Raw genomic sequence first — 22067 nt, 5'->3', positions numbered from 1 at the left:
GTTAGCAGCCACATGGACTCAGGTGGGCCTGAAGAAGGAAGCCTAAAAGTTGAGAAGTCCCAGCCCTGCCTGGCATAGGGGAGGATGGTGGCTGGGATGTGAGGGAAGTGGACAGCCTTTTCTCAGAAGCATTTGGAAATGGTGAAGGGTTTGAGAGAGGGATTGCCTCCTAAAACCTTCCTCTGATGCCTCATTCTGGCTTGGAGGGGACCCCGGGCTCTCCAAAGGCTGTGCCCGTGGAAGGTCCCGCGCGCCGAAAAGGCCCCGAGTCTGAGCCTGGCGATGGACTGTGTGCCTCTTGTCCGAGGAGCGGCCTAGTTCAGAGGCTCATCACCAGAAGGTTGATCACCAGGTGATCTTTTTTTGTTTTTAATGGCCGTGATAACTTGCGAAGACCATCGGCTAAGGTGCGAAGGGGTCATGATCTGCATCGGTGGAGAGAGCGAGCCCACCGATGAAGTCACAGGTCTTGATTGTTGTGTCCGGGCTCTAATGGGCTCCCGAGTAGACCAGTGAGACCGGTTTGAAGTCGTCCCCTGAAGGCTTAGGACAGAGATAGTTTTCTTAAGGAGAGTTCCAGGACTCTGGCCAAGAGAGGTACTTAGGCGCTCTCTGGACCCCCAGCCGCACACGTGGGGAGATTGGAGCATAGAGAGAAGGAACCTCCGAGAGCTTCTCTGCTCCTTCCCCAATCTCGTTCTGTAGGATCGTCTGGGATGTCAGTGGAGGGAAGTCTGTGGTGAATGAAATGGATTCTGATGCTTGCTCCTCTCTTCCCATCCCACTTGTTTGTTCCTAGGTCCCAGCTGAAGGCGAACACGCTCATCCTAGCCAGCCTGTGCGAAGCAAAACCCCTCAGGTTTCCCAGGACGTTAAGGCCACGCAGACGGGAGGCCCTGAGCAGAGTCCCCATGCGGCCGCCGGAAGTCGACTCTCAAGTCAGCTCGACTCCCATCTCCACATTCAGCGGGCACAGGCGGAAGCCAGTCAAACCTCTTATCCATCCCCTGTGGCCGTCTCCATCAAGACAGACCTGCCATCCCCTCACGCCCCCCAGGCAGGGTCCAAGCAACCCCTCTTGATCCCCACGACCTCTGGTCCCGGGGCCCCATCAGGATTACCGCGCTCAGAATCTCAGCCTGTCATCAAGCAAGAATTATCTCCTCAACCCATTTCCCAGAGACCTGTTGATATGGTTCAGCTCCTGAAGGTGAGTGTGGGGGAGGGAGGACGTGCCGTCTGCTGGGCCTGGCCTTGGATCCCTCCCTTTTCCGGGATGCTCACTCCCCTTTCCCTCCCCCGTAGAAGTACCCCATCGTGTGGCAGGGCCTCCTGGCTCTGAAGAACGACACTGCGGCCGTGCAGCTCCACTTTGTCTCTGGCAATAACGTGCTGGCCCACCGGTCTCTCCCCACTTCAGAGGTGGGGCCCCCCCTGAGGATTGCCCAGAGGATGCGCCTGGAGGCCTCTCAGCTGGAAGGGGTTGCTCGGAGGATGACGGTGAGTGTGACTTTGGCGGGGATGGCTCCAACCTCTGGGTAAAGAGGAGGGGCCCGATGGCACCGCCGCTTTCTGCAGCTTCTCAGCGGCCACGGGAAGGGTTCGTATCGATTCCGCCCTGGGTGCAGGGGGGCTTCCTGGAGCTCGGGAGGGACTCTTGGGCAGTCTGGGCCTCGGCAGGCCCAGTGGTCTCGCCTTCAGAGGTGCTCGGTCTCTGTGAGGAGGGACAGCTGGGACAGAGAGCTGCCACTTTGGGCTCCTTCACGGGCCTTCGTTTTGGAGCGGAGCCTGGGCTGCGTGGTGCCAGTGGACGGCTGACTGACCAGAATCTCTGACCCCAGGTGGAGACCGACTACTGCCTGTTATTGGCCCTGCCCTGCGGCCGAGACCAGGAGGACGTCGTCAGTCAGACCGAGTCCCTCAAGGCTGCCTTCATCACCTACCTGCAGACCAAGCAGGCCGCGGGCATCATCAATGTGGCCAACCTGGGCTCCAATCAGGTCAGTGCGCCCTTCTGCAGAGTGGGAGTCATTGAAGAAGTGTCATGGGGAGGCCGCGGAGTAGCCAGAGGCACCCTGACGCCAACGATGCCCCATTGTAGCATCTCCCCTCCCTCTCTGTAGTCTGAGCTCGCTCCAGAATTAAGCTGTGGCCAGGTTTCTGTTGGAATGTTCATTGGGAGGAGGTGAATGGGGCAGGAGGACAAACTTTACAGGCTTTGAAGGGAAGTGGAGCTTGAGACAGAGAAGCCATGGAGCTCCGATGGGGGGAGCCATGGGAAGCTGGAGAAAGGGCCGGAGGAGGAGGGCATTTCTGCTGACCTTGGGCTTGGCAGTGCGGGTGCAGCGGCAGGGGTCCCCGAGACTCCCTGTCGCCCGGCTCTGCATTGGTGTGCCCGGGCAGGATAGGACTGGTGAGTGCTTGCAGAGGATCCCTGCCCAGAAGGGCTTGGGGTGGCAGCAAGGTCCCCGCCTTGGGAGGGGAGCCCTTTGAGCCAGTCAGTAGATCGAGTCTGGGGATGTGAGGAAAATGGTCGTTTTTGCTGAAGAAATGAAAAGTACAATTTAATTGTGGTTCAGAGAACGAGCTCTAAACGTTCCTTCTCCTTTCCTCTCCTCCAGCCTGCTTATGTCCTACAGATCTTCCCTCCCTGTGAGTTTTCTGAGAGACATCTCTCCCGCTTGGCCCCCGACCTCCTAGCCAGCATCTCCAATATCTCCCCCCACCTCATGATCATCATCGCCTCCGTGTGAGCCACTGGCAGGCTGCTGTCCGAGTTGGTTTATTCTTTCCAAGGCCCCGCAGCAAAACGACAACAAAACCAACCACCACCACCAGGTCAGACAAAAGGAAGAGGATGATACCGAAGCCGAGTGTGAAGAAATTGCTGCCGGAAGCCCAGCCTCTTGCCCTCCGTGGCCTTGATCAGACTGTGTGTCACTGGGTGTGGTGCTGCTACCTTGTATGTTTACATGATGCTTTAGCTTACGGACAACGATGCACTCAGCAGGCAGATCAAGGCCTGGGCTGGGGGGGTTAAATAAAAAAAAAAAAAAATTTTTTTTTTAAACAAACAGAAAAAGAAAAAAAAACCTGAACTGCCTTTGCACTAAATTAGTGACTTGGACTTTTGCACAGTTGAAGACGTGCTGTGACGTTCTGGATGTCTTGATGTACATTAACACGCATCGCGGACTCAAAACGCAGGACTTGGGAACTTCTGCATAAATCTAGGGGTCAAGGAACATTTCATCGGATTGTTTTTGCCCCCTTTCCCTACCCCCGGTTCCCTTTCTCTTCTGGACCCCCGCCATCCTTTCTTAATCAACTCTCCTGCTGCCACCATCTTTAATTCATCTGGGATGTACAGTTTACATTGGGGAAAAAAAAACAGCAGTGGGAAAACCTTGGGTTTTCCTTCCTGGTGGGATATGCAGAACTCAGTGGGTGTGTGTATATATAAATATATATATATAATATATATAAATATATATAATACTGACTTTAAAAAAAAATCAAATCCCCTGACATACATTTTTTTTTAATCTGTGCCAAAAATGTGTTTTCAGAGAAAATCTTATTTTCATACTCAGACTTTGTATCGTCACTCATTTGTAAGTGCGCTTCATTTAAACATGGCTCACCTCTCCCCCTTCATCCATTCTCCCCGACCTCCTCTATCCCATCTCCCTTTCCCCGTCCCCCCCTGCCCCGCGATGTGGGAGTGTTAGACACTTGTACAAAGAGACTTTTTATTCCCTACCCCCTCCTCTAACACTTATTAATTTATGGAACTGTTTTTTCTCAGCGCAGTTTTGTTTTGTGTGTCCATTGGATTACAAACTTTATTAAAAAATACAAAACATGTTGAGCTTGAATGTGATTGTCGATCTTGAGAGGCTGGGGAGGGTAGACACTGGATTCTGTAGGCTCCTCCCTCAACCACATGTGTGACATTTGTTCACAGACAGATTTGAATTTCTTAACCCTCACTCGCTTCTGACCATTTGATGCTCGATTCCCTTTCTTGCGGGTCATTTTATCTTGTACATACGAAGACGTTTTTAATCAAGATCAAGTTGGACTTGAACCATGTTTGTTTTGTGGTGTAAATATCTGTAAAACTCAGAAGTCCCGATTGGTTCTTGAGTAACATTAAAGGCACTTATTATTTTGATACGCAGAATAAACAACCACCAAAAGGAACCTGCAAATTTTAAGCCAGCTTTGTTTCCTTGTTTTCATCTCTCCAACCCCTGGAATCGGTTCACAAGGGCGATCCATCCCTAAATCCTCTTCTTAAAAGGTTTATCCTGGGGAGGTCAGCCCTCCCCCAACCATAACCTGCTGTCCAGATTTAGGGCCGAGAATGTCTATTGAATTTCCCCTTGGGAATGTTGTGGGCTTCTGAATTTCCTCAGGGAAGGACACAGGGCAGCCTCCTGGTCAGCTCTGGTGCAGGTGTGCCAGGGAGAGGGCGGCAAGCCTTACCTCATGGTTTCCACACCTGTCTCGTCTGAAGTCATCTCTGACTACTCCAGCTAAAAGGGATGCAACTGGTTCCGTCTTATCTATCTACTGGGTCCATGAACATGGCAGCTACCATGAAAAGGGAGAGAAAATGACTGGAAGAAAACCTCTTGATATCCCAACATCTCATGCCCCTTAAATGCTAGGCCGCAAACATGCTGCCATCCAGGTAGTTACTACCATTTACTCCCATTTCTTTTTTACAGATGAAGTTAAGCAGCTGAAAGTGGTTTAATTTTAAGATTGGTGAGAGAGATGAGCTATGTCATTTATTCTTTTTATTCTTCTTAAAGGGGGAAATTGAGATGATGGGAACTGGAGGCTGAGCTCCACAAGCTGGACTGACTGACTGACAAGGTCATGGCTAGGCTGTGGGAGATTCAATGGGATTAAACACACGTACAAGTAATTCTCACGTGAGAGTTAAGAGCAATGTTGTGCATGGATAAGGATGGGAGAGCACCAGCAGACTGAGAAAATTTCACTTTAAAAAGAGAAGGAAGTCGTCAACTACAAGCCAGTGAACTTGGCTTCCAGTCTGGGTTGTGCTGAGGAATGAATGGTTGGTGACTGCTGAAGTGCAAGCACTTGGAAGGAGAGTGAGAGAACCTCAAAGTTCACGCCATGGAAGAGCAGCCGATGGAAGCGGGAGACTAAAAAGAGGAGAGAGCTCAACAAGGGTCACAAAGACCATCCCGAGTTCTGTTTTTGACAAGACAACCAACCAGGTGAGGGAGATACTGGCTGTAACATGGTTGGATCCTAGGAAAGCATTTAACGGTCTCGGAGGCGGCTCTTAAGGAGAAGATGGACGTGCTGGACAGGCAATAAGCAACTGTCAAAGCTGTGGTTCCAGGTGCCCATGGTGGGCCCCACTGGAGCGCCCCGAGAGTTCCGCTGCACTCTGTGCCATCTCATTATCGAGACTAAAGCACGGCCTCAATGCTTATCAAATTTCTCTTGGCACAGTTGGGAAATTTAGTTAAGACGCGCAAGCAAGAACTTTAGGACATGAATGGGGCCAAAGCTGGCGTGAGGGAATGAGAAGGAAGTCCTCCACTTGGGCCCCAAACCCAACTTCACGCACATGACGCAGAGATGTGGGGCTTCATTAAGAGAGGCAGTGCCAGGACCAGAGAGGGCGGAGGGCCCCTCAGGCACTGCACAGTGAGAGCGGAGGTTGTCGAGCTAGAGTGCAAAGGTGGGTGCCCGAGGAGATGGAGCCGCGGGGGCTCCTCACTCGCCAGTTTTGGATGGCCGTGCCAACTAAAGGAAACTACGGGAGGGTCATCAGGTGGGATGTGGGAGGCAGTGAGGAGCAGGGTCTGGAAGGACAGCTATCTCAGAGCGGGCTGGAGCAGGATGGCGCACAGTGGGGGCCTCCTACCCTGCTTCGGGTACTTTTGGCTACTCTGGCCCTGGATGCCACTCAAACAGCCCATTTCCCTGACAACAAATGGCCACAATAGTCTCCCTCTCGGGACCTGGAAGGTTCCTGTGAGATCACATAATAAAGTGCTTTGCAAACTGCGTCATGTAAGTGCTCGGACTATTTATTAGTGGTCTGTCCCTCCCTGAAGGTCTGCGAGCAGAGGCCGCGAGCCTGCCCGCGTGTGCTGGAGAAGGCCTTTGGGCCAGCCTCTGGGATCAAGGCAGCCCTGGGGTCAGAGGAAGTGGCCACCAGGTCCCACAACCAGGATGGGAGGTGGGCAGGGTCCAGAGGAAGGGCAGGGGAGGAGCCAACTCCAGAGGGAGGCCAGAGGTGCATGCCCCCTTGTAGCTGGCCCAAAGCCCTCACCATCATTGCCCACGTTTGTCCCTCACTTGGCACTTCTGGGTGGCTGTTGCCAATGGCACTGGGCATTTCCCTCAGCATCCCTCCCGTCCCTGCCCAGGCCCACAGCAACTCTGGGAGCTTTAGAAAATAATCCAATTTATTCTCTAGGGATCCGGGGTGCTCCGTCCATTTTTAAATAGTCAGGAGAGGGGAGTGTCTGCCGTGGCCGTGCCCGCCCGCACCTCCGCTCCCTTCATTCAGCCACAGTGGGTGGAGGGGGCTCTGCCAGGGCGGGCTGGCCCTCAGCCCCTTCCCTGGGGCGGAAAAGCAGTTCCCCGGCCTGCAACACCTGCTCCGCCTGCCACGTGCTGCCCGGCCCGTACTGCTGGTAGAAGTCCGTGTCCGCTTGGAACATGACCAGGGCCTGGGCCGTGTGGATCCGGACGTGCTGGGCCAAGCTGTTGGCGTCCAGGAACTTCTCACCGCACGAGTCGCAGGCATAGAGGATCTGGGTGTTTGGGTCTGTCAGAACCAGGAGACGCCGTGCTGGGGTTAGGGACCCCTGACAAGGAGCTGCAAGCGCTACCTCCCGCCCTGGCTGGAAAGGCCTCTCCCGGCTGCCTTGGTCTAGGGGAAACCCCGTGCTCAAGAAGGGACACTTTCCACACAGGGGTCATCCAGCCGGGCGCTCCCTGAAGAGCTGGGGGGACAGCTCTCCCCTATGCGGGCTGAAATATGCCCGCCTTGTCCGAGTCCTCTTAAGAGCACAGCCTGTCTCGGTCTCCCGTGAGCAGCCCCCACGTCTTTTCTGCCCTATTTTCTTCACTGGTGCCACAGGGATGCCCCGGGATGGGCCAGGACAACGGGGTCCCCCCCTCCCTCCGGGCTGACCCTAGCCCCCTCACCTGCTTCCTGCACCTGCTTCACGGCTTTGGTGATCTCAGCTTTCAGGGCTTCCGTCTCATCCGCCGTCACTGCGGCCCCAACAGGCACCACTGTGGGGTGAGGGAGGACAAGGCGGGCGCTGAGCGAGGTCATCCCCACCCCCTGCGCCGGCCGCCTCCGTCCCGAGACCCGCCCGCCATGCTCCCCTCCCCCTTCTCCCACCTGTGAGCTGGGTGACGGCCGTGGCGGCCAGGGCCTCCGTGGCCAGGGTGACCATGTCATCCGAGGCCACGGTGACGATATTGACCTCGTCCCCCTCGTCCGGCTCCACGATCTTGATGCCCGCCTTGCCCTGGTGAACCGTCTTCACGTGGGAGCGAAGGTTGTCCACACGATTGAAGCCGCGTCCACACTTGTCACAGAGGAAGGGCTTTTCCCCTGGGCAGGGAGAAGGGCGGCATCATGGGCCCAGCCTCCCCTACTGAGGCTCAGCTCCACTGGAGCAGCCCCAGAGGGCTGAGGACCCCGGCCTGGGGCTGCTGTCCAGGGAGGAGCTCAGAGGCTCTGCAGGGGGGGTGGCTCCAGGAGGAAGGAGCGCTCTGTGTGCACACAGACCCCTTGGGAGGCCCACCACCAGGCAAGAGGGGCTGGAAGGCAATGGGCCATGGGGTCGGAGTCCCAGACTCCGCCTGATGACTTCCCATCCCAAAGGGAGCACCGCTCAGTGCCTGGGACTGGAGTCTGACACCTGAACTAGATTCTGGGGGAGGAATGGGTCTAGGAGGCAGGGGAGGATGGGGAACAAAGTCACCTCTGAGCCCCTGATGTGGTGTCTGCTTTAACCCCCAATGGCCCTGCCCCTGCCCTTCACTGTCCCACTCCTGACATCATCACGTCCAGGGAAAGAAGGCCAGAGCGTGGGTCAAGACCACCAAGTGTAAAGCTGGGAGAGGAGAATGGGGCCCACGGAGGGGAGGGAATCAAGAGCCCGGCTCCAAGCCCCACACTCAGCCCGGGAGGCCGAGGCACTGGGGAGCTGGCGTCCTTGGGGTCTCCATAGGAGGCCGGACAGCACGAGTTCTCCCGGGGTTCTTCTCCTGGGCCTGCCTGCCCCAGGGACACCCCCCCGACTCCAAACTGAGCCCTGTCCCCACGCCTCCCAGGGGCTCCCCCGCCAGGACCCACCCGTGTGGATGATGATGTGCTTGGAGAGATCCCCCACATTGACAAAGGCCTTGCTGCACACGCTGCACTTGTGCGGGCGGATGTTGTCATGGTGGCGGATGTGGTTGGCCAGCTGGCTAGACTGGACAAACCTGCGGGGGGAGGGACAAAATGAGATGAGAGCAAGCGCAAGGGACTGGGCCCCCTCCCCTGCTACCGGACACTAAGAGGAACTTCAGAGGCAGCTAGCTGAACCCCCGAGTTCAAAGGACCAGAGAGAAAGGGAGAGCAGCAAACCAAGAGTCGGGATCCGAACCCAGATCCTCTGCCTCCAGACGCAAGGCTCGTCACTCTTGGCAAAAAGTCCCGGGGATGGAAGGACAGGCTCGAAGGGGGAAGTAGCTGGCACGGGGACGGGAAGTGCGAGCTGGTGCCCCTGGGGGGCAGTCACCTTTTGCCGCAGCGCTCACAGACGTAGGGCTTCTCACCAGTGTGCTGGCGCACGTGGGCAATGAGGGAGCTGGCCTGAGTGAAAGCCTTCCCGCAGATGAGGCACTGGCACGGCTTCTCTCCTGGAGCAAGATGGGCGTGTGGAGACGGGGGCAGCGTGAGTCTCGCCCCTGCCCCCCCGGGGCTCCCTCCCCCCCCGCCCCCGCCCAGGGCAGCCGCTTACCCGTGTGGATGCGCACGTGCCTCTGCAGGGCACCTGGGTCTGCAAACTGCCTCTGACAATGGACGCAGACATAAGGCTTCTCCCCACTGTGGATGCGAAGGTGCCGCTTCAGGTTTCCTGGAACAATGGAGGTGGGGGGAAGAGGTGGGCAGCGCCGAGGGCAAGGCTGGGGGAGGGAGCCAGGAGGAAGCAGATCAGGGGCAGAGCTGGGGAGAGGAGAAGAGGAGGGGGAGGGCCAGTGTCTCTACCTGAGGTGGTAAACTGCTTGCCGCACTCCCTGCACTTCAGGGGTCCGTCAGCAATGTGGATCTTTAGATGCGCTTTCAGGTTGCCCACCTGTTCTCCAGAAGAGGGTGGGAGGATCCTCAGAGGCGGCGCGCTGAGGAGAGCCCCCCCTGGCCAATGGCCTGCCCCAGGCCCCTGAGACTCTCTGGTGCCCGTTAACAAGTTAGGGCGCCCCTCAGGAAGCTGCCCGCCTCATCCTGCCACCCCTGCACACAGCCGCCATTTCTGAGGCACCGACCCTTAGTCTAATCGTCCCGTTAGCCCCGGGGCAGTCCTGAGTTTGGGCCGACCTTGTATTTGGGGTCCCACTGCCGCCTGAGGGCTCCCCGACCCCCACTCGACCTCCACCAATCGGAATGGGGCTGTCCCGAGCCTCGGGTGGCCTAAATGCATGAAACGCAGGGGCCTACAAGGGTGGGAATGGCCCCACCTGGTTGAACTTCTTGTCGCAGTGCGGGCACTTGTGCTCCTTGTCGGTGTCGTGGGTCTCCAGGTGGCGCATCTTGGAGGTGGGGTCGGAGAAGGAGCGCCCGCAGTAGTCACACTGGTAGGGCTTCTCCCCGCTGTGCACCAGCTGGTGGCGCTTCAGGTTGCCCGAGGTGGTGAAGAGCTTGCCACAGTCGTCGCAGCGGTAGCGGGCCTCCCCCGTGTGGCGCTTCTTGTGCAGGTTGAGCAGGCTGATGAGTCGGTAGCTCTTGCCGCACTCCTCACAGCCATAGGGCTTCAGGGGGCTGGGGAGGGGGTGCCAAGGTGAGCGGGGGCTAGCCTCAGCCATCCCAGGCCCTGGGCCAGCCGAGCTCTCCACAGGGGCTGGTAGCAGTCCTCCAGCTGGAACTGGGGGGGAAGGGGTAGGGGGCAGCTCTGGAACAAGGTAAGAGTGAGGGGCAGGAAGGCAGGGCTAAGAGATGCTGCAGAAGGGGAGACTAGGTGGCCTCTGAGCAGGGTCCCCTCCTAACTGCCAACACGAACTGGTAGGACGTACTTTTAGGCCAACGGACCCCCGGGGCTGCCTGTACCTGTGTGTTTTCTCGTGGGCCTTGCAAGCCGCAGGGTCAGAGAAGGCCTTGTTACACTCCCGGCACGAGAAGGGCTTCTCTCCAGTGTGGATGCGGATGTGCCGCTTGAAGTTTCCCGTGTGAGTGAACTCCTTCCCACAATCCTACGGACAACGGCAGAGCTCGGGGTGAGGGGGCGAGAGGCGGCTCCGGGGAGCGAGACGGACGGGGGCTGCTAGGCCGAGAGCTACCTCACACTTGTGAATAACTGAGCCGTAGGCCTTCGACTCCGTGCGGTCGCTGTAGGTGCCCGAGCGTAAGACCCGAGCCTCCCCCGCGTTCTCCTGCCCAGAATCTGTGCCTCCAGACTCTTCGTTCTCCTCGGGGGGCTCTCCGTTCTCGAGCTGCGGCCCGCCCTCCTCGGCCGGACTCGTCTCCCCTAGGGCTGCTCCTTCTGGGCTCTTGTCTTCCTGTTCCTCATCCTCCCTCACTGGCTCAGCCTCCATTTCTGCAATGAAACCAACTTTGGAGGAACTCTGGGGACACCATGGAATTGTCTGCCCGGTATGTTCCCTGAGAGGACCCCAAAGGCTGAACCCTACTCCTGGCCTGGGCAGGATTCTGAAGACTTGCTTCCCTGGGATAGTCTCATCCAGGAAGGCCATTTCCTCCTGGGACTGGCACTTAGGGGCTTTTAAAAAAGAAGGGCAAAGGTTCTATCAAAATAGATTTACTATCCAGCTGCCACGTGTCTAGACTGTGCTGGCCACTATGTAAGGTCCAAACAGACAGTTAAGGTTGTCTTGAGGGAGTCAAAACATAAGAGGAAGTGCTAAAAGACATGTTTCAGATTGTAGCTGCTTTTAGGAACTGGGAAGGGAGTGTGTGTGGCCGGGGAAGACTAGTCTGAGACAGGGACGGGGTCCTCCTTGGGACAACACAGCCTGGGAGGAGCAGCTCAGGTGTCCTCAGACCAGGGCCCCCCAGCACTGGGATCCTGGTTCGGGGACTGACCTGCTGGGTCATTTGGGTGAACGGTGTCACTTCTCTGGCTCTCAGCTTCCCCCTCTGAAAAGAGAGTGACAGGAGAAAGAGAAAGGGGGAAAAGGTTAGGATGAGGACCTGGAACCAAGAGCAGAATAACAGGGCTACTGGATCAAAGCCAACAGCAACATTTTGACCCCTTAAACAAAATGTTTACCGTTTGATGGGCTTTTTCACAAACTAGTGATTGTCTATTTGAAAGGCTGTCTTTGATAATGGTCACTAAGTTCATGGTAAAGAAAAATAAAATGGAGACAGTAGTCCCTGTCTTACCTCTCAGCAACCGAGTGGAATTGTGTGAAAGAGACAGAGACAGAGACAGAGAGACAGAAACAGAGAAAGACAGCGAGAGAGAAAAAAAAGGAGAGAAGGGAGACAGAGAAGGAGAAATGGAGAGAGACAGTCTTCCAAGGAAGGATTGGGATTGGCCTTCAGGGGAGAAGAGCAAGCAACAAGGAGATGGTCTTCTGGGACAGGAGGAAGTTCTTGGAGAGCAGGAGTCAGTAATTCAATTCAAGAAACCAGTAGTGCCCATTATCAGCCAAGTCTGCTCCAGGAGCCGGCAGCCCTCCCAGCACCTCTCCAGGCTCCTGCTGACGCCTCCCAAGCCCAGGAGAGCTTCCTTTGCTCCCACACCCCGTCTCTATCTTTCCCCTTCACAGCCCCCAGGCATCACTTCCTTCAAGCGACCCATCCCCACTAGCAGCAACCCAAGTCTCCTTCCGCCTTGCCCTGGCCTGGGCTCTGCCCTTCTCACTCTCAGCGGACCTGTGGCCAGCCCGTCCCCCGCTTCTCCCAATTGGACAAGCTCCTGGAGGGGCGGGGCCAGCGCCCAGGTATCTCCCGCCTAGGGCTGAGCTCAGTGGCCCCGGGAGGGGCTGGGACCCCCGCCTGGGGGGTGCAGCGGGGAGATCCTAGGTGGAACAGAAGCGCGGTGTGAAGGAAAGTCTAGTCTCTACCTTGCAGTGATCTCTGTGACAGGAGTACCTCAAGAGGTGTACCCACAGGGCTGGGTCCGGTCTCTGCAGGCGCCGGCTCCTGGCCCTCCGCTTCCTTCTCGCTCTCTGCACCTTAGCGCGGAGCACCACCAGTGAGGGAGCAGCGGGCGGGGTCTGAACCCCGCCCCGATTACTCCCCGCTCCCCTGGGAGCCCAGGGGCCCCTCTATTTCAGAGCCTCCCCAATTCAGGGGAAGTTCTGTCTCCGAGAAGAGACCCTCCCCGAGGCCCAGAGACGGTGCTCCCCCATTGGCAAGGGCCCTTCTGCGCTACTCACCGAGCCCATCCCCGCCGCTCTGGGCCTGGGCCTCCGGCTCGCCGTTCCTTTCCCCGCCGAGTCGTGCTCGGTCCAGCTCGCTGAGGGCGGCGGCCGCGGCCTTCTTCTCCTCTTCGGCCTTCTTTTCCTCCCCTAAGGACAGAAGCACAAGAGTCCTGCTCTCCAACCGGCCAGGAGAGGAATCCGCCACTCCTGCTGGCTCTCCCGGCGCAGCGGGCACCCCAGACTCCTCCTCCCGATGCCCGGTGGCAGGCGCTGGGGCTGAGGGCAACCCTTTTCCTGAGCAGAGGCCTCAGAGGCACCTGAACTACACAGAGGAGGAGCCGACTCCTGGAGAACCAAGTCAAGACCAGCATTTCAGACTTGGCAAAGGCCCTTCGATCCCCGACCCCTCTAAAGCAGGCAGGACCCATTGTCTCCATTTTTACAGATGGGAAAACTGAGGCCCAGGTAGATAAAGGACTGGCTGACATCCCTGCAGTTGGCCAGTGAGGGGTAGGCCTGAAGCTCAAGCCCCCTGGCTCGACTTACCGTCGGGCTCTGCCGGTTCTAGCTTCTCCGAGGCACTGGAAGCGGACCCGGGAAGAGACTTGAGGGCATTGCAGGCACTGACAATGTCCTGCATCTGGAGGAAGCCTGCCACAGCTAGCACGTCCTCCACGTTCTCAGGGCTCAGGCTCAGCTTGGCCGTGTACATGAATTCCAGCACCTGGCCCAGACCTGTGAGGACACGGATGCTGGTCAGGCTGGGGAGCCTCCCAGGACAAACTTGCTGCTCTAGAAGAAAGCCTAAGCTTCTCCATCTTCCTGCTCTGGGGATTCCTAGTCTCGTTGGTAGAGACAGACTGAAAAGGTGAAGGAGGGACAAAGTTGGAGAGTCATGTGGGTTCCTGATAATGACCCACTGGGCTCAGAGGCAACTTCAACAAGGGATGATGGAGATCCTAACTCTTGAGCACCCCGGGGAGATCTGAAGGGATTGCAGCTCTTCCCTTCCATCTCAAGCCGGCCTGGAGAGTAGCCTGGTGAAGCCAGAAAGGTGGACAGGCCCTAAGGGGTTCTGGGGATCCCCTCTGGTCCTGATCTTCCCAAGTGAGGGCAAAGTACCCACCAGCTCCCGCAGGTCCACAGCTTCGACAGACCCAGATGGGAGCTCTTTCCTCCTGCCTCAGCCTGCTCCTCCTGTGGACTTGCTTCTTTCTGTGAGGGGGCACTGCTGCTTACCTGGTTTCCTGCCTTCAAAATGTCAGGATTTCTGCACACTGTTTCCTCTCCCTTGTCTCCTCAGTGACCGGACTCCACTGATTTCCTCTTCCAAGGCTCTCCCTCCTCCCCCCCGCCCCCCCGTCCCCACTGGCCAACTTGAGTGGGTGCCTGGACCAAGGCCCATCAGCCTCAGTCGTGCCCTCTCCTGTCTCTGGCACCGCCTCCACATGGGCACCAGACAACCCTTACACATGGAGATCAGGACACATCACTTCACTGCTTAAAGATCTTCCAGGGCGCTCTACTGTCTGTCAGGGAAGTTCAGTTCTTTTTGGCCTGGTATTCAATGCCCTCCAATAGGCACAACCCTTCCTTTCTATCCTTCTCCTATATAATTTCCTTCTTCACTGCTATAGGATATTTGTGATTTCACTGGGATAACAATGAGAAGCTTTCACAGATATGGCCCTCTTAGGGCGTACAAAACCCTTTACACATATTTTATATGATATTGGATCCTCAAAGTGACCTTGTGAAGGAGGTACTGTGATCACAGCTACTTTAGAGATGAAATGGGATGCTCAGAGAACTTAGCTATCTTGCTCAGGGCTGCCCAGCTAATGGGTGTCTGAAGTGAGTTCTAAACCTAGTTCTACTCCAGTCCAAGCCCAACCCTGCTCTACTGGGGAACCCTTAATAAGGAAATGCCCACTAGCAGCACAGATTAGCACCTGCTTGGCACCAGGTGGTTCTAGAGAGTGAGCAGGGGCAAGGACCAGGTGGTTAAGCTCCCTCAGAAGCAGGGCTTGCCCTTAGGTCTCGCAGAGCTGACTGCCCACTCTCTTACACTCTCCTCCAATCCAGTTGGACAACTCTTCTACCTCAGGAGTACCTTTGGCTCCTTCTCTTTGCCTCAAGTGCCTCCTTCCCCTTTTCTCCATAGACTCTTAGCCTCATCCCCCAAACCCACCTGCAGCACTACATGCAAGGCTCTGGGGAACTTCTCTGTGCTTGCTGATGGTGATCTGAATCGCTCTCTTATCCCACTATCACCCTCCTTGAGGGCAAGAACTGTTTTCTCTAAACTATCTTACCAAGCACCTGGCAAAGTGCTCTGCCCACAACAGATCAGATGCTGAACAGCTGCTTTCTAAACTATATTACATAAAGGCTTAGAGACAGACTTATGTTTGTTTTCTAAAAGTCAGCCTAGCAAATGGTAGAGGGGGTTCCATTTCTACAAAGGTGAGTGCCTGGTGAAGAATTTGGGAGGGGGGGTAACCAATGACTAAAACCACCCATGAAGGTGACACAGAGTCACTCATATCAGCAAGTAAGGAATCTCTGAAGTACTGAGTCTCATTCTTTCCCCATCTCCTCCCCTGACTCCCCACAACTGTGCTCTATCCCAAGGCTTGCATCCCAGCCAGGTGTCCTGACCCCTGACCACACCATGAAGACGTCCCAGGTGGGTCACACTGAATCCCTCAATCCCTTGGTCAATGCTTGACTGGGGTGGAGTTTGAGGGGCCCAAGATTGAGATTAGAAAGGCAGAGAGGGCATTATGTGCCCTGACAAGTTCACATGGAAAAGGTCTGGAAAGCTTGGTTCTAATGCCAAGTCCTTGCATCTTTGTCATCCTCAGGTAGTAAGCCCTGGAGCTTGGAATTTAGAGCTCTTTTAGAATATGGGACACAGGCTGAAAAGGGTCACTCAAGACAACCTCGCTCTTTTTACACAGGAGGGCCAAGCAGAGTAAATGCCTCTGGGTCACAAAGACCTCGAGAAGCTGAATTGGAGATTAAAATCTGGGCCCTGGGACTCAAAATCCAGGGTCTTACCACCACACTCCATTTTAAAAAAATAAAAATTCCCGTTTCCAACTTCAGAAACTGCTCCTCTCCCTGACACGAGTCATTATTTTGTAATCGTTCAGGTCAAAACATTGAAAGCCTTCTCATAAGAAGGCCAATGCAGAGGATGCAGGGAGGGGTCACACTGAAACATCTTGCCTGAGATGCCACCAGCCTGGCTTGAGGCCTAAACAAGAAAACCTAAGCACATGTGAATTTGCTCCTGCTATCTTCATCCTGCTCACTCATCTCTGCTCTCCCCGTTACAATCCCATTCCCCCTCAGCCACCTCTGCTGGCTGTGGCTCTAAGGGCAGGGCATGGCAATGGACCCATTCTGACCCCTGGAGACCAGGGGCTGTGGTGCGAGTGTCCTGTCAGGAGCGCTGAGCGGCCCAGGTAGGGCATAGGGAAGCCCTCCAGCTGGAAGAGCGGCTTCCCGGCTCCTTGCAGAGCTCAACCTCACGTAGCCCGGGTACCTGCCGCGTTACTGATGTCCAGGTGCACCACGTCCTTTTGGTCCACAAAGAGCATCTTGAAGTACTCACTGCAAGCCGCCAGCACGGCCTTGTGGGCCTTAAAGTTGATTCCGTCCACCACAAAGGTGCAGTCACACAGCAGGCCCAGCTGCCGCTGCTGATTCAACTGCTCCAGGACCAGCTGGCTATGTTGCGGGAAATCCATGGCTGGAAGAGAAAAAGCCAGAAGGACAGCTGAGCCCTGGGACCCAACCTGGCCTTCATTAGATCATCAGTCAACAGGGAAGAAAGTGAACTAGTCCTATCATACTTAGCTAGAAGTCAACTCTTAATGAACTTTGTGGAAGAATCAGGGAAAGGCGGGAAGAAGCTTGCTGTAGGTCTGATTTTAGTTACAGATTTATAAAAATGACAAAACAGCCAGCTTTTCCAGCTGATTTTACAGACCTCCTCTCTGGTCCCTATGAACGTGCTTGAATCCACTTTCAGACCAATGACTTTTTGAAGGCCAAGGTCACATGCCTAATTCACTGCAGACCAGGGACTAGAACTGCAGTCTTGAGACTCCTGGTCCAAGACTTGCAACAAGGTATTACAAAACCCCCCGGTAGAATAAAGACGTATATGAATGCTTGGGTGAGCAAGACCACAGCCTGCTCTGGGAACCTAGGGGGAACAAGACTGCAAGAAAGTAAGCTGCTGGAGGCCAGAGCCTGAGCCCACAGCACAGAAAAAAGGCATCAAAAAGGTTGGCTGATATCACAGGGCCCCTAATCCCCATGACAACTGTCAATAGTTAAAAAAAAAAAAGGCATTTATTAAGCATCTACTAGGTGCCAAGCGTGGAGCAAAAAAACAGGGGACACAATAAAATCTTTGTCCTCAAATCTAATGAAGGAAAACTACACCGATCAGAGCTACTAAAAGAGAGTGGTGGGGAGGGAAGGAAAAGGAGAAGGTACCTGGGGCAAGGGCTAGACTGTTCTCCCTGGCTCTGCCCTCCAGCAGTCCAAGCAGAGGGCAGAGGGGACTTCGGAGACAGAGGTGAGGTGTCATGGACCTCATTGCTTTCATTGCTAAGCCCTGGTCCCTCCTGGTCTAGAATGGCTTGTGGTAGGTCTTTGGGTCACAAATTCAGTGAGAAGGGAGGGAGCAGGAAACTGGACAAACCATGACAAGGAACCCAACAATAACCACCACCTTGGAAGCCCATGGTCTTCCTCACTATTGCTTACATGTGGGACAACTCAACAGCCCTTCTCACCACCTCAGCTTCACCATCATGTTTCTGGCTCCCCTCCATCTTTAACTACTCCTGCTCTGTCTTTTCATTTTGTTCCTGATCAATCATTTCTGACATTTTAAAAGCTGATGCCTTTTGTAAAAGTCATTTCTCAATGGACAGAGAGTGCACGGAGCGCTGGGCCTGGAGTCAAGCAGACTTCTCTCCCTGAGTGCAAATCCTGCCTCAGATCCTTACTGGCTCTGTGACCCTGAGCAAATCACTTCACTCCGTCTGCCTCAGTAAAATAAGCTGGAGAAGGCAGTGATCGACCACTCTAGGATATCTGTCAAGCGACCACCAAGAGTTGGACATGGCTGAAGAGTTGACATTTCTCTTTACGCTTCACATACTCCTCCCTCCTGAGTGTTTCAGCAAGAAAAGAAGCATAAGCAACATGCAAAACAACAGACAACAGGTCTCTTCCCTGTCTAGTAAAAGGTGCAGGTGTAGTGCAGCCTGTGTTCTTCAAAACCAACACCAGCCATTTTGGTGACTCCGAGGTGAGCTGCCTCTTGGTGCAGTTTTCATTCAATCACGGTGTGGCTCTGTGTCATTCTCTTCATGTGGCTTCCTTGCCCTGAATCACTTTCATATAACTCCCTGTTTCTTTAAATTGCCAATATTCTCTTTTTCCACTGTAATATTCTATCATGGCACGTGCGTAGGTAGTACAGCCATTCCCTAACCTCAAGGGAAGTTATTTCCAAATGTTTTATGACTACACAGAATGCAGCTTTGAATAGTTTGTTATATGTGGGACCATTCTTCTAGTCATTAACCTCCTTGAGGTATCAGTGTGGTAATACGATCACTAAGTCTCACAGATACAAATCATTTTTCAGACCCACTGGATTAATTCAAAGCTCCAACAACAGTATATTAATGTGCCTATGTTCCTCTTTAACTTTCAGACTGTCAAAGAATCCACGATCACAAAAAACTTAAGAATATCTTGAACAGAGGGTTGTTGTATTTATATAAATCTTATATTAGTGGGTTATATTTTATATATTTGTAATTATTCTGAAGGGAATTCATATTTCTAACTCTTCCTCGTGGATTTTGTTACCAAAATTGAATGCTATACACATTATCTTATCATTTCTCACAACCTCTCTGGGGCAGAGTTTATTATATATCTTATTTTTACATATGAGGAAACTGAGGCTGAGGTTTAAGTGTTTTAATCTCAATTTTACCCAATCATATAACAGCAAGTATCTGAGAACAGAATCAAAACCCCTCAATCATTTTTATTTCTGCACTAATTTCCAACCCTTCCTGGCCTATTGGCCCCTTCCCTACTACCTAAAAACCTGTCCATGTGTCCCTAATTCTCAAAAAAAACCAAAAAACAAACAAACAAAAAAAAAACCTTATTTGTTCCATCAATCCTTGCTAACAATTGTCTCTATCGCTATTCCCTTTCTTGACTTAACTCCATGAGAAGGCCATGTATAAAAGGTGTCTCCTTTCACGAACTTGTTAGCTCTCCTCAATCTGGCTACTAACTTCATTGTTCCACCAAAACTGCTTTCTCTGAAGTTACTAATGATTTTTAAATTGCGAAATCTAATGACCTTTTCTCAAACCTTATCCTCTTTACCCCTGTGATGCCTCTGACATTGCCAATCCTTCTCTTCTCCTTGATATCTCTTTTCTCCAGATTTTAGTGACACTATTCTCAAAGTCAGTCAATAAGTATTTATTAAGTGGCTATTTATTATATGCCAGGCATTGTATTAAGTACTGGGGATACAGAGAAAGGCAAAAGATAGTCCCTGTACTCAAGGGGCTCACAGTTAAATTGGGAAGGGGGACAATACATAAAAAGAAGCTTAAAGGTGGGGAAGAAGTAGGTGACATGGGTAGGGGCATAATAAAGTCATGCAATCTACACTGGAAATGATCTGATTTCAGAATGATGAGTCTGCCTATTTTCCCAAATGCCTGCCAACGCCCTACCCCAAACTTTGACATTTTACATCTTTATCAATTTTCAAGATGTGAGATGAAACTGTTTTGATTTACATTTCTCTTATTATTAATGATTTAGAGCATTCTTTCATATGGTTGTTAAAAGTTTGCAATTCTTTTGAGAATTATTTGTTTCTATTCTCTGACTGCATGTATACTGACTTGAGGAATAGTTTTTGTTGACTCTCTTTTTACACATACTTCAAAAGTATTAGTCCAATTTTAAGCTTTAATACCTTAAAATTCTACCAAGAGTTTTGGAATACCATGCATATATGTATCTGTTAATTGTTGGATATCTTGGACATGAATCCCTTAGTAGAGCTATCCAATACTTCTTTTTTTTCCTCCTCATTTGACCATTTCCCTCCTTATCTTAAGTGCATTAATTTTGTTTGTGCAGAAGTAGGTAACATCACCTACCCATAATTTTAAAAAGCATATCGATCTGGCATATGGTATAAGGTAGTAGTATGAAGCTAATTTCTTTCAAGTTTACAGTTTTTTTAATGAAGTTGGAACTCTTGTTTCAAGTTTTCTGTTTTAGTGAATTCCAACTGTTGGGGAATTCCATTGTTTTTTGTTCCTTGTCTATTCTGTTCCATTGAGCTAACTCTATTTTTTAGTCTTTTACTATTTAAATGAATACATGCTACAATTTAAGGACTTTTTCTTGCATCTATTAATGAGATTTTTATTTTTTGCTAATAACATGATTTGTTTATAATTTTCCTAATGTTGATCCATCCCTGTATTCTTGGTATATAAATCCAATCTTGTCCCAATAAATAATTTTTTGAATATATTGTTAATTTGCTGATATTTGACTAAATATTTTTCTGAGTCATAGCAATTACTGATGCTGGTCTGCAGTGTCCATTCTCCACTTTATGTCACTAGTTTTGTACCAGATTTATCTCATGGGACTAGTTTGGTAAAGTATGTTCTTTAATTTTGTGAATACTTTATGTAGCAGAGGGATGAACTATTCTTTAAATGATTAATGCAATCTAATTATAAATTGCTTTAAATGTGTTTTTTTGTTTTGTTTGGGAAATCATTTGTGGCTTCCTTAATTTCTATTTCTGAAATTGAGTTGTTTGGATTATCTACTGCTTGTGTTGTTAATACTGAGCTTTTATATTTTTATAAACGCACATTTCTTTTATAAAGATTCAGTTTTGTTGGCATATATCTGGGCATAATATTTTCTAATTATTTTCTTTAAGGATTATATATTTAGAGTTATAAGATTTGATATATCATCTGTTTTTGGATTCGTCATTCAGATTAGCTAATTATAGGCCTCTTAATGGCTTTTTTTTTGGGGGGGGTGGGAGTGCTGAATTTTATTTATCTCAAAAGCTTTTTTGTTTTTAAATTTCTACATGTCTGATTTTTTTTAAAGGTTTTATTTTACTATTAAAAGTGTTTCAGTGGACAGAGCACCAGCCCTGAAGTTAGGACAACCTGAATTCAAATCTGGTTTCAGACACTTAATACATCCTAGCTGTATGTATGACACTGGACAAGTCACTTAACCCTAATTGCCTCAGGAAAAAAAAAAAAAAGTTTTACTGATATTTTTGTTTTTGCATCATAATGATTTCTAAATGTACTCTCTGGAAATTATCTCGTATAGATCCAACCCAAAAGAGCACAAAGCAGCTAAGCAAAACCCACCAACATCAAGATTTTATGTGGCGGTGTTGATGAGACATTATGCTCTGGTAGTCCCTGGGCTCCCTAATGAGAAGCAGGAAATATGTTCACTTCCTGATTTGAATGTCATCCTTGGCCTTCCAATTCCAAGTTAGTTCTCACTGTTGACTCTGTGGGTAGATGCTGCTATTCTGATTCAGCTTTTTTCACTCAACACCACCTCCCATCTTCCTATGTTTTTCTCAGTTCCTCATATTTGACATTTCTAATGCATGATACTGCTTTCTATATGTTCACACATCACAATTTGTTCAACTATTCTCCCACTTTGTTTTCAGTTCTCTGCTTCCACAAAAGTCCTGCTACAACTGTTTTGATATGTATTGGACCTTTCTTCCCAAGTGTTTTACCTTCTTGGGAGATATGCCTCATAATCAGAAGGTCTGGGTTTGGAAAGTTTGCTCACTTTTACTGTGTGATGCCAAAATGACATTCAGAACAGCAGGACCAGTCCACAGCTCCCTTAGACATGTGTCACTGCACAAGTTTTCCTAAGGCTTAACAATGACTGTCCAATTTTCTTCATCTTTGTCAATGTGCAAGATCCAAAATAAAACCTCAGAGTTGTTTTAATGTGACTTTTTTTTTTAAAGTGATTTGCAATTTTTATTAAGACAGTTATTCTATTTCTGTTCCCTGTATTCATCCTATGCATGATAGACTGGGAAAGATACATTTAATATTTCTGTCTTTCTGGCATGTTTGTGACTTAACACAGTTAACTTTTATAAACATGCTATGCTTTCAAAAATATTCTTCTTAAGATGTCTAATAAACAATTGCCAAAGGTAAACTGAAGCTAATTTTTCTAACGTTTTGTTTGGAAACTTATGTTTGTATATTTTTGGTTACTTTTAGCTTTGTTTAAGAAAGACAATACTGACATCTCTGACAATTACTCGTATACTGTTAATTCAA

General features: G+C 51.4%; 2 protein-coding genes across 9 annotated transcripts in view; one reads left to right on the top strand and one right to left on the bottom strand.

The window, feature by feature from the left end:
• The window catches only part of SPEN (spen family transcriptional repressor), a 78619-nt gene extending 74754 nt beyond the window's left edge, over positions 1 to 3865 (top strand). For all 5 annotated transcript variants that reach the window (XM_031962788.1, XM_031962787.1, XM_031962786.1 and 2 more), the window contains 4 exons: positions 800 to 1210; positions 1306 to 1500; positions 1842 to 2000; positions 2622 to 3865. In XM_031962788.1, coding sequence (XP_031818648.1) covers positions 800 to 1210; positions 1306 to 1500; positions 1842 to 2000; positions 2622 to 2753 — 897 coding nt within the window. In that variant the 3' untranslated portion in view covers positions 2754 to 3865. The remainder of the gene's footprint in view (positions 1 to 799; positions 1211 to 1305; positions 1501 to 1841; positions 2001 to 2621) is intronic.
• A 2108-nt stretch (positions 3866 to 5973) lies between these two features.
• Positions 5974 to 22067, bottom strand: part of ZBTB17 (zinc finger and BTB domain containing 17) — a 49707-nt gene continuing 33613 nt past the window's right edge. For 2 of the 4 annotated variants that reach the window (XM_031962791.1, XM_031962793.1), the window contains exons 2-16: positions 16166 to 16372; positions 13159 to 13347; positions 12628 to 12759; positions 12313 to 12423; positions 11324 to 11377; positions 10561 to 10817; positions 10331 to 10473; positions 9745 to 10045; positions 9278 to 9365; positions 9030 to 9146; positions 8808 to 8928; positions 8378 to 8508; positions 7415 to 7630; positions 7213 to 7302; positions 5974 to 6829 (exon numbers count right to left, since the gene is read on the bottom strand). In XM_031962791.1, coding sequence (XP_031818651.1) covers positions 6561 to 6829; positions 7213 to 7302; positions 7415 to 7630; positions 8378 to 8508; positions 8808 to 8928; positions 9030 to 9146; positions 9278 to 9365; positions 9745 to 10045; positions 10331 to 10473; positions 10561 to 10817; positions 11324 to 11377; positions 12313 to 12423; positions 12628 to 12759; positions 13159 to 13347; positions 16166 to 16372 — 2426 coding nt within the window. In that variant the 3' untranslated portion in view covers positions 5974 to 6560. The remainder of the gene's footprint in view (positions 6830 to 7212; positions 7303 to 7414; positions 7631 to 8377; positions 8509 to 8807; positions 8929 to 9029; positions 9147 to 9277; positions 9366 to 9744; positions 10046 to 10330; positions 10474 to 10560; positions 10818 to 11323; positions 11378 to 12312; positions 12424 to 12627; positions 12760 to 13158; positions 13348 to 16165; positions 16373 to 22067) is intronic. The other 2 variants (XM_031962792.1, XM_031962794.1) reach the window with 2 other exon arrangements.

This window comes from Sarcophilus harrisii, chromosome 3 (assembly GCF_902635505.1).
Source record: "Sarcophilus harrisii chromosome 3, mSarHar1.11, whole genome shotgun sequence".
Classification (NCBI taxonomy): domain Eukaryota; kingdom Metazoa; phylum Chordata; class Mammalia; order Dasyuromorphia; family Dasyuridae; genus Sarcophilus; species Sarcophilus harrisii.
This window is presented reverse-complemented; position numbering and strand designations above follow the sequence as displayed.